The sequence below is a fragment of the Capra hircus genome, chromosome 10 (genome assembly GCF_001704415.2).
Source record: "Capra hircus breed San Clemente chromosome 10, ASM170441v1, whole genome shotgun sequence".
NCBI classification, from domain to species: domain Eukaryota; kingdom Metazoa; phylum Chordata; class Mammalia; order Artiodactyla; family Bovidae; genus Capra; species Capra hircus.
The window spans coordinates 51719094-51731544 of record NC_030817.1 but is presented as its reverse complement, the minus strand read 5'-3'; the positions used below and the strand labels follow the sequence as shown (position 1 = coordinate 51731544).

The 12451-nt window shown below is 33.9% G+C and overlaps 1 protein-coding gene across 2 annotated transcripts in view; it reads right to left on the bottom strand.

Annotated features, from left to right (window-relative positions):
- Nucleotides 4329-12451, bottom strand: part of FAM63B (family with sequence similarity 63 member B) — an 81690-nt gene continuing 73567 nt past the window's right edge. Inside the window, exons 8-10 of one of the 2 annotated variants that reach the window (XR_001918679.1) lie at nt 11387-11611; nt 8064-10834; nt 4329-5263 (exon numbers count right to left, since the gene is read on the bottom strand). Coding sequence is in view for 1 of the 2 variants with exons in the window: in XM_013967109.2 (XP_013822563.2) it covers nt 10706-10834; nt 11387-11611 (354 nt within the window). In the remaining variant the exon portion in view is untranslated. Of the gene's footprint in view, nt 10835-11386; nt 11612-12451 lie in introns of both variants that reach the window. The other variant, XM_013967109.2, reaches the window with a different exon arrangement.

The following is a 12451-nucleotide window of genomic DNA, read 5'->3' as shown; positions in this document are numbered from 1 at the left end:
TTCCTTAATTTCTCTTTCTGATCCTTTATCGTTAGTGAATAGAAATGGAAGGGATTTCTTTGTATTAATTTTGTATCCTGCAACTTTACCAAACTCATTGATGAGCTCTAGTACTTTTCTGATAGTATCTTTAAGATTTCCTAAAAAGTTACTTTTACTTCTTTTTTCGGTTTGGATTCCTTTTATTTCTTTTTCTTCTCTGAATGTAGTGGCTAGGACTTCCAAAACTATGTTGGGTAAAGGTAGAGAGAGGACATCCTTGTCTTGTTTCTGATTTTAGAGGAAATGCTTTGAGCTTTTTACCATTGAATATGTTAGCTGTTGGTTTGTCATATATGGCCTTTATTGTGTTGAGGTAGGTTACACTTTCCAGAGAGTTTTTATTATAAATGATAGTGAATTTTATCAAAAGGTTTATCTGTATCTATTGAGCTTGAGCTTTTTCTGGTGAAAAATCAGCATAACCTTATCAAGAGTCCCTTTGATGTTATTTGCTGCTTTTCTATTGTTGCTTTTAATATTTAAAAAAAATTTTTGTCTGTTTGATTGATATGTATCTCAGCATATAAATAAAATCTCAGAGCTAGAGTGATAAGGTAACTATATACTAAGCAACTAAATTATAAATGGCATTAAAATTTACCCTGAAGTTGGAAATTCAGATTATCATTAGCAAATACAGATTATCATTAGCAGAAAAGTTTGACTGCACAGAGACCACAAGAAATGAACTGGTTGCAGACTCATATCAAAACCCTATCAGTGAGTGACAAGTGACAATTAAATTATATCTGGTAGCAGGCTTTATAGTGGCAACTGAGTTGATGTACTTCAACTAGACAGCTGCATCTGGTCATAGGCAGATGATGATTCTGACTTGAAATCAGATCCAACAATTATTTTAGTCCATGCATGGCCCTCCCATTATTCTGTTTGCCACTTCAGTCTGTGCCTCTTTCCTGCACTGCATACTTGTCTCAGCCACAGTATTGGTAAGTCCAAAAGCTGTATGTGTTAGTCACTCAGTCATCTCCGAATCTTTGCAACCCCATGGATTGTAGCCCACCAGGCTCCTCTGTCCATGGAATTCTCCAGGCAACGATACTGGAGTGGGTTGCCATGATCTTCCCAACCCAGGGAGCAAATCCAGGTCCTCTGCACTGCAGGCAGATTCTTTACCATTTGAGCTACCTAGGAAATTGAAGCCCACAAGCCCACAAGCTAACCCTAGCCAAAATGAATGAAAAACTAATGTTGCCAAAGAGCTTCCTCGAAAAGGTGGAAGGGCCCAATGTTGAGACAGCAGAACACTCTAAGACTGCCAAAAGAAAAGCTGAGAAAAGAAAGCTGCATTTAAAAGAAAATACTAAGAGTGCTACTTAAATTATGGGCTCACTGCAACAGGTGATTCACTTCTCCAAGTCTGCTTTGTATAATCTGTGGTGACCAGCTATTGAACAAAGCCATGAAACCTTTAAAACTGCTTCACCACATGGAGACCAAGCACTCTCCATCAAAAGACAAGCCTTTGGAGTTTTTCAAAAGAAAAAACTGTGAACACAAGAACAGAAGCAATTATTGAAGGCCACCACTTCATCAAATGTGTCTGCCAAAAGCATCCTGCTTAGTGTCTAACCACATTGGTAAAGCTAAGAAGCCCTTTACTATTGAAGAGTTGATCCTGCCTGCTGCTAAGGACATTTGTTATGAATTTTTAGAAGAGATTGCAGTTGAAACGGCGGCACACGTTCCTCTTTTGGCTAGCACCATAACTAGACAAACTGATAAAATAGCAGAGGATATTGAGGCACAATAGTTAGAAAGGATTAATGAGTCACTGCGGTGTGCAATCCAGGTTGATGAGTGTCTCAATGTTGACAAGGAGGCAACAATGCTGGTTTTCGTGTGATCTGTTTTTCAGGAGAATGTGCATGAGAATAGGTTGTGTGCACTTCTGTTGCCAACCAACATCATAGTTGTAGAACTATTCAAGTCTTTGAATGATTACATATCAGGAAAATTGAATTGGTCATTTTGTGTTGGTATATGCACAGATGGAGTGGCTGCTGTGACTGGATGGCTTTCTGGTTTCACTACTTCTGAATGTGAATCTACACACGGTGTCATCCATAGAGAAATGCTAGCAAGGTGAAAAATGTCACCTGAACTTCACAGTGTTTTGCAGGATGTGATTAAAACTGTCAACCATGTGAAAGTACATGCCCTAACTCATGTCTGTTTGCACAGCTCTAAAAGGAGATGGACACATACATCTCTTATACACAGCAGTGAGATGGCTTTCTAAAGGTAGATCACTGGCCAGAGTTTTTGAGTTATGAGAGCCTCTCCAGAGATTTCTTCTAGAAAACCAGTTATCACTGGCAGCACATTTCAGTGACATAGAATAGGTCGCAAAACCTGCTTACTTGTGTGACATATTCAACCTGCTCAACAAACTCAATCTGTCACTTTAGGGGAGAGCAACAACTTTTTTCAAGGTACATTCAAAGCCAACCTGGAACTGTGGAGGAGACAAATGAACATTGGGATTTTTGACATTTCAAACATTACCAGAGATTTAGAAAGAGACTGAGCCAGGGCCTTCATTCTCTCAGCTGGTGCATGATCACCCATCTCAGCTTTCAAAAGAGTTTGAGCACTACTTTCCAACTACAAAAGACCCCCAAGCTTGGAAAGAATGGGTCCATGACCCATTTTTTAATAAGCCAGGTGAATTAACTTTGTGCTAGAAGAGGATCCACTGTTTGAGAATGCAAATGACGGAGGCCTTAAAATTACATTTGTGACAACTTCAACTCTCCATACATTTTGGATTAAAGTCAAGGTGGAATATCCTGATACTGCCACAAAAGGACTGAAAATCCTTCCATTTCCCCACATCCTATCTTTATAAAGAAGGGTTTTCTGTAGTGACAGTAACCAAATGAGATTACAGAGTAGACTGGACATAAGCAATATAATTAAGGTGTCACTGTCTCCCATCACTCCCACAGGGAATTGTTTAGTTGCAGAAAAACAAGCTCAGGGCTCCCACTGATTCTGCATTATGGTGATTTGTATAATTATTTCATTGTATATCACAATGTAATAATAGAAATAAAGTACACAATAAATGTAATGTGCTTTAATCATCTGGCAACCATCCTCCCCCACACTGGACCATGAAAAAACTGTATTCCATGAAACTGGTCCCTGGTGCTAAAAAGATTTAGGACTTCTGTAATACATCACACCAATAAAATGAAAGGTAAAAATCACCTGCTCATCTCAATAGATGCAGAAAAAGCATTAAAATGATACTGCATACTGGATATAGACAGAACATGTCTCAACATAATAAAGGCCATATACAACAAACCCACAGCTAATATTATACAGAATGGAAAGAAAGTGAAAATGTTTCCCTAAAATCAGGAATAAGCCAAAGATGCCCAGTTTCATCACACCTTTTCAATACAGTTCTGGAAATCCTCACTAGAGCAATTAGTCAAGATAAAGAAATAAAAGGCATCCAAATCAGAAAGAAAGAAAGAAGTTAAAATGTCATATAGGATCATGATCCTATATATAGAAAGTCTCAAGAATTCAAAATTCCCAACTAATTAAAAAATCTTGGAATTAGTCAATAATTTCAGTAAAGTGGCAGGAAATATGAATCAATATACAGTGCAGCACTGGAGTATAGTAATGAGCATGGCTGCCTTGCTATGCTAAACATCAACATACAAAATCAATGAAGCATTTGAAGAAGAAATGAACTTATCTCATTTAAAATGGCATCAGAAACAGTAAAATACTTAGAAATAAATGTAACCAAGTAAGTGAAATATCTGTATAATGAAAACTATAAAACTTCACAGAAATTGAAGAAGAAAAACAAATGAAATGATAACCCATGCTTACAACTGGAAGAATTAATACTGTTAAAATGGCCATACTACCCGAAGCCATTCACAGATTCAATGCATTACCCACCAATATGCTAATGACCTTCTTCACAGAAATAGGAAAACAATCCTAACACCCTGAATAGCCAAAGAAATCCAGAGAAATAAGAACAAGGTGGAGGTATTACCCTTCCAGATTTCAAACTATACTACAAAACCATAGTAATCAACACAGTATGGTACTGGCACAAAAACAGACACATTGGAAAAGATTAAAAAAAAATTTTAAATAAGAGTTGGTCCAAGTATGTTAAGAGCCAATCCTAGGCAAATGTGAATTAATGTTAATTCCCCATTTTCCCACTTATTTTAAGTTTATAAGAAGTAGCTTAATGAGATGAATATACATAGCAGAAATACTTTTGGGTCTAAATATCAAAGTTTATTGAAATAAAATATAATCTATAATAAAAAATACTAATAGTGTTACCACTGGTTACAGATTTAAGTATATTAACAAAAATCTAACATTTTAATCCAAAAATGACACTATCTTTGTGGTACAATAACAAACATGAAATTAAAAGTTGAATAATACTGAATAATTCCTTCAGAAATATTTTATACTTTCTCATCTTTGTTCAATATGCCCCTTATAGGAGTATCCTCCAAAAGCGAAACTTCTGAAACTTAAGACTTAGTTTTTAAATTCAAAAAGTTTTAGCATAATTAGCATATAAAACAATAATTTTCTTAAAAATTCAGTTCAACCCTAAGCTGGGGAGATGCTTATAAGTGTTTTCATTCAAAAACTGTATTTCAGTGCTCTTTTCTATCAACCTCTAGGGCTACTATTTATTATTCTACAACTGGAATTCAAGCTGGTCATAAACCAAAACAGATATATTACTTCAGAAGCAGAAAGGGCATTAAGATAGTAAAGGAAAGAAGGAGAAAAAAATAGGCACTCGTACACAGTCTATATATTTAAACTTTTTGAGAACTCTATTTCAGTTGGCCAGTCTTGGCCTGGTACAGAGATCTATCATAGCAACCTCCTGACCCAAATAGCTGGACAATAAAGTGAAAGAAGAAGAAAACCTTTTCTCTTGTTGTATTTCAAGATCACTTTCTCTGTGGTCGTTACATCATTTCACTTGCTAGGCCCCCAAATATGTGCGACATTCCAATTATTCCGCACAATAAAAGGAAAAAAGACACATGCACTAACTTTAGGAAATTACTTTCAGGGTACCTCTGAAGTTTCACAAGTGATGATTATCCCTTTTGCTGATTGTTGGGTAGCAAGCACACATCAATCTCCAATCATATTATCCTACTTGTGATGTGTAGATCTGTGAAAACAATAGTTATCATTTTATTAAGAAAACAGCATTTTAACAAAAACCACTGGAAGCTTTTCAAATTCTCATCTTTAAAAATCTGTAAAGCTCTAGGATATCCTATATACCCTGGAAAAAATGGCTATTTCATTCAACTACCATGTAAAAAACAACAAAAACAGACAAAATTGAGAGACATATAGGAGAGGATTAAATGCCAATCTTAGTCTTAAAACATATTTCATTAGTTAGAACTGTTCTGCAGGGTATTTCAGTTATAATGCTCATTTGGACAGGTCTTTGATTTGAGAATTTAAATAGGTATTTCAGTTTCCTGAATTCTTATTTAAAGCTATAACTACACTAGTGCCAAAGAAGCCAGGATCACCTTTAGAAAAATTTTGTCTACCATCTAATCTAGGAGGTACCTCTGCCTGTCAGGATATTGCAGTAAGGATAGATACAAAATCCTTAAAGTTAATTGTGACAAATTAAGTGGTTTGAAGGAATTCTTAGAATTAATATCAGACTAAGTAGAGACATTGCAACATATAACTTTTTGATCTTTAAATCTACAGTGGTTTAAAGTTTAGGTTTTATGTTTCTGCCATGGTATTTTAACACATTTTCTGGGACAGTTCTATGCTGTAAAAAAATGTATTATAGGTAGACAAGTCTAAATTTCACTCCTTCTCAGGTCAGCAGTATAAAGCTAAGCTTGAGGAAACAGTTGAACACCTTTGCCCTGCATTATGAGCTGAATTTTTTTGGGGATCAGAAAAGGAAAGTTAGACATTAGAATCCATGTAAAATACATATATGCATATCATAATTTACTAAACTCTAATTTCTAACAGTAGAAACAATGGAATTAAGAGACATGCATGAGTTAAAATTTAAATAAATCTTCAAAATAAATTAACAGGGTCCTGCAATTTGTCCCTTTGGACTGCATTATCTCTGTATTATAGTATATTTTATTCAAGAAGCCTTTGATTATAATTTTAGTTTTAAAGTGTCATTCCAAAAGAGTAACCACAATTTTTCACGTTTTCCAAAGAGTGCTGGACATCTGTAAAAATGACACTCAATAACTAGAGGACCTAAGAACTGAACTCTGATTCCAGTTAGTTCTTTTACTATTTTTGGTTACTTTCTAACAGAAATTTAACTGTATATATCAAATAACATTTTATAGTTAAAAAAAATTAAATAATCCTAAAAAGGACAATACATAAGAGATCTAAATGAATTTTATCCAGCAAAAACATTCATATATATGTATCAGTAATCTGATCCCACTGTACTTTATTCCATGAAGGAACAGAATCTAAATATTTAGATATATTAAAGATACTGGAAAAGATAGATTTTCAACCCTTTTATACTCCCAAGTACTCTTGGTTTTGATTTTGTAGCCCTACAGAACACAAAAGCAACTGTAAAATCCTACATTTGTGGAAGAGGGAAGTCCCTGGCATCCAGTGGTTAAGATTCAGCACTTCCACTGCAGGGGGCATGGGTTTACTCCCTGGTTTGGGAATTAAGATCCCACATACTGTGCAGTGCAGCAAACAAAACACACACACACTTGGGGAGGAGAAGATGCCATACTCAAGCACAAGACAACTCTCCACACTTAACAGCATTCAGAAAAAAACTGGCTGTAGAAATATTGCCACTGGGGAAAAACATCTACACATTCAAGAGCAAAAGATGTGTAATATTTATGATTATTTCAATAATACCCTGTGCTTATTGAAGGTGCAAAGCACTAAAATGAGCACTCTTGAGATACTTAAACTGAGGCACAGTAAATTGCTGAAGGCAGGATAAAAGCCAGGTTTTCAGACAAAATGCTTCAGAATTTCACATTTCCCATCCCTTGAAATACAAATTATATGCTATCTTTAATGTGATCTTATTTTTATCAAATTTTAGTAAATTTATTATTAGGGTTTAAGTTGTATGTCCAAATATTTTGTGATAGGTAAAAGCCATAAGCTTTCCATCATGTTTTACTATAACTTCATTCAATAGGAAAGTTAAATGAAATGTCATCAATTTGCTTTTTAAAAAAAAAACAAATGATTTGTTTCAGGACAGCTCTAGAAATTCTTGCCTTGATTTTTGTCCAGTAGAATTTTATAAGTATCTGCTTGAAAGGCCAACATTAATATAGTTCTCTTTTTAAATATATATTTGACTTCTAGTCCTCTTTCCTCTCGAGATGTTTTGTCTCTTAATGAACTGAGCTGCTTATTCATTGAAAACAAAATGTTACGGTTTTGTGAAAGTACAAAATGGTTAATGTTGGATTCAATCAATCTGATAGTAAACTGCTTATTAATTAAGCTAAGATCAAGAAGTAAGGGGAAAAATTCAAAACATAATGTGGGATAAGTAGTCAAATACTAGAGATGTTAGACAGAAAATATATTCCAAAGCCTAATTCTAATACTTAAATCTATATGTCTCATTCAACTACTTACTGGACACCTTGAAACATGAAATAAGATACTTTACCTATGCACAATGAACTAGCATTTTACAGGAAGCAGCCAAATGCCAGTTTTAACTGCCTCAAATAGCTTGGTGTGCGTATGCTTACAATGATTCTTAAATTTGAGGAACATTCCCAGATTCCCTTGAGAATCTATTAGATCTAGGAGTCATAGATCCTTGCTTCAGAAACACACACACACACACACACAAAACACAATTTTTAAGTGTTGATAACACTGTAAATCACAGCACTGTTGGGATTGGCATGAGAAAATTTTCATACTGTTAATAAAGACTGGTCACTAACCTTAAGGAATAGTCTTTGAAAGTACGAGAAAGTTCAATGACCGTATCCATTCATTCATCTGCCTCTTTTGCTAGCTCTAATGGTGACTGGTTGATGCAAATGTGCCTCTAATCTAGCCTATAAATCTTAAAAACAAAAATGTTTAAGTTCTAATTTCTGCTAGTCTTATACATGTAACAATTTTCAAGCATTACAAAGTACTGTGAAGGAAAGACTAATACACCACTATCAAATTCCAATATACCCAAACCAACAATGACATGTCTGAATATGTAATTTGTTGACTTGAGCAAAATAAAAACATAATTGCTCTAAACTCTTTTTTACTTTCAAGGATGTAAAACCAGATCTCTAAGAAATTTTTTTAACAGAATTAAACATTTAATTTTCCCCCCACAGTATTCAAAGTAAACATTTTATCATTATTACTCTTGGTATACCAAACTGAATTTCAGGAATGTAAGAAAGCCCAAGTGGGAAATATTACATAGAAAAAGGCTGAATTAGCAAACACGTTATATTTCTTACTTATTTCTTATAAGTATACATTGACATTTACTTATCTGATAGCAGTACTGCTGGTTTTGAGTAAATTTTTCTTCCTTCAATGGGAATGCAGAATGGCAGTGTTGTCTTTGGAACAAATTAAGAAGACAGTAACAACTAACAGAGGAATAACTTCTACACATATGTTTTTCAAGGGCAATGAATAGTTAGGAATATAATTATGGAAAAGTATGCCTCAAATACATTTTTAAAAATTTCTCAGGATTTATTGTTTTGTTTCTTAATAAAATATAATGCACCGACACTGTGTTTCCTCCTTTAACCAACAGTGATATCAAGAATAAACTCGGCCTAAAAATCAACTTGTTTGAGCTAACAGAGAACTGTGTAATACATTTTATATCTGATTACTTGAGCACTATATGCATATTTTGGGTTACGGTCAAGAGGCTCACCAAATATTTTGTATGAAAGTTTTATAAACCAAACAGATTCTCTGATGACTTATCATGCTAGCATGTGAAATTTGAAGGAATAACAAATGGTATAACATAAAGAGACATGCGATACAGGCGGACATAAAAGATACAGCTTGACCCTGAATATTTCTCTTAGAATAACTTCATCCATAAATAAGACTTTACTTTTTATATATAGATTTATCCTACAACTGGTCTTGGATCACAGAGAATGTGAAGGACATAGCTTAAGAAATCAAGACGACGGGTTTTTTTGTAGTCTTTCGTCCCCTCAGACCACAAAAAGCATTCTTTAAGTGGATGCTCAGGTTAAATTAAGATGCTCTTGAACAGACAAATTTACTGAGGCTTAGAATGTAAATCACGTAACTACTTACAGCAGCAATAGTCTTTTCAAAAATGACTAAAACAAACTTTTAAATATAAAGCATATAAAAAGGACTATCAAGGATAGTTTTCCAAACTATAGAAATACAGGAAAATATGTGTTGCCTCATAATAAAGTTCAATAAATATTCTTTCTGAATCCTAGAAACACTATAAGATGTTATAGGTTATTTGGTTCTTATAAGTTAGAAAAATCTGATTGTTTCTACATAAATTCCTCCAAATTCTTATCTATCGTCAAACAGATTTTTAATAATGCTTTTCTACTAGACTCAGAGACTATCTCTGTCTAACATCCTTTCAGAAATGTGCTTTTTTTTTTGATTTAATAAGTATACTTAATTTTCTACAAAATAAACATGATTTAAATTTTAAGGTTCAAGGTAATTATAGAAAAAGGTAGACACTGAACTATCTCTTTTTGTAAATCCCTATATTTACAAGGGCTAGCATCCACTGTGGTTTTCTCTTTATACTCATCTGTCACACTGAATAAATAGTAACTGTGGTCCAAGTAACCTATATTAAAGATTTTAAAACTCCTCAAAATTTTACAACACTACAAAGTTTTAAGATCTAATTTTGAGAGTATTAGTGTTATGTAATTTTGTTACTGGAAAAGAAATAAAATTTTTTTTTTCTTATCTAAATTAAATCCAAGTTCCATTATCAGTTTCTCAACGTATATCTAAAATGTACATTCCTAAACAAAGGTAAAGCTGTTCAAGGGCTGAACTAGTCCAATATACAACTGAGGGTTATTTATTATTATTATTATTATTGTCTTTTTTTTTCTTTTTATATATTAAACCCCTGGTTTCTCATGGATCAGATCATAATTTAACATTGTAAAAATTAATTTCAGAAACTATTGTGCTAATATTTAGATTTGAGGAAGGAATCAGACAAAATCAATTATCTCTATTCATTGTTAGAACAGAAAATGAAATAGCTTACTAACTGATATGAGTTATGAATGTCACTATGACATAAAATTTGCTGTTATTTACTTATTTGGCTACAAGTGCATTATTTTTCATGAATAACAACACAGCATTTCCAACTTGTAACATGAAACTCCAGCTCATAAAGAGTATACTGTGTGATTTTAAAAAGTCTGATTGTAATTAAGTAACAACCTTTCCCCTGATAAACATGAACAAAATCCATTGGGAAATCAGGCACAGACGGTATTTATCGGTTTTTCTTCCTTTCCTCCTATGGTTGTTTCTGAAGACATACAGATGGCTCCAACAGAATCCACACTTGTTACAAAATGACACAGCTATTTTTCTCCTTTTCCTTTTCTTTATCTTTTTCTCGTGGTTCCTTTCGTTTACGTTCACTGTTTCCAGATTGTCTGCCACTTGACGGAGAGGCTTGCGCTGGCTGGCTTTGCTTTAAGGAAAATAAACAGGAAGAAATTATCACAATTTTTCTAAGATGCTTAAGCAGAGTTACCTAGAAAGAAAAACCATGAAAGTAAAAGGAATCATTAATGGAAAAAAGGCTACTGGTATATAAATTTTTAATGTTATATGGTACCTGCGTAATTGCCTCTATCATTCAGAATAGATATAATTAATGTATCCATTATTGTAAGTAAATAAACAATAAATAACTTGTGAGCAACTTCCCTTTCACTTTTCACTTTCATGCACTGGAGAAGGAAATGGTAACCCACTCCAGTGTTCTTGCCTGGAGAATCCCAGGGACGGGGGAGCCTGGTGGGCTGCCGTCTATGGGGTCGCACAGAGTCGGACACGACTGAAGAGACTTAGCAGCAGCAGCAGCAGCAAGATAATCACAAACTTAGGACTGTGTCATAAAACCCATGGATACTAAAATGCTAACAGAGTCAATACCTAATTTAAAAGTTTTAATCTCAGTACACATTTCTTTATTGCTAAAATGATCCTTATATTTAAGAGTCAGAACAGTAGTCTTTACCGGGGCCTGTGTAGAAGCAGAAGCAGAAGCGGAAGCAGAAGCAGAAGCAGAAGCAGCAGCTGCTGCAGCTTGTTCCTGTTCCTGGTAATATTGAGAAGCTCGTCGATCCTCTTCTTCTTGGAGTTTCTTTGCTAGTTCCAAATCACTGATTCCTTCAGGTATTTGTTCCCAATTGATCTCTTGGCTCTGCTGTTCTTGTTGTAAAGATAAAGCCATAAGATAGTCCTAAGAAATTAAATGATAACCATCTTTAGCTGTGAGATTTTACCTAAGAACTAATATGTATAAATCCAGAGCTTATATCTACAAATCTGTGAAAATGGCTTTTTTAAAACATCTAGATGTTAAATATAAAAATAAAAGTTTATTATTTCTGTTTGGGAAACAGTATTATTTCGGCAATACTGCCATTGTTATCAATATTTTAAAAATTCATTTAAAATTCTCTCTAGCAGCAGTATATAAGGCATTCAAGAAAGTTTATAAAAGAGAGAAGCACATGTCTATAGAAAATTGATACAAAAAAGCATAAATAGGAAAGTTAAGATTACCATATTATCGTCACAGAGTCAACTACTGTTAACAATTAATATATAATTCATCTCGGTTTTTTCTATATTCACATATGGATTTAAATACATCTTCCAACTCCTGAAACTTTCATAATCTGTTTTCTTTTCTATTTAATGTCATAAAAGTCTTCTGTTTTAAAAAAATCATAAACACAGACCCAAATTATTTATTAAAGTCTTCCAAAGACAATTTTTAAAGCCAATGTAGCTGTCCATCAAACAATCATATGCAGTTACTTAATCATGCTCTTCCTCCTCCTATACACATACTCAGATTATTTCCTATGAGATAAAGTGATGCATCTTTGGTCAAAAGTTATACATCTAACTTAACGTCCACTTTTATTACAAATTAGTGCTGAATGAAACTTGACTATTCTGTGCACCTCCCCCAGCACACTCTCAAAGTAAGAGAATTATAAATAATCACAGAAGATATGTAAAAGGTTGTTGCCTGTGAACACCTTGTACTATCTAGCATGATCATCTTAGA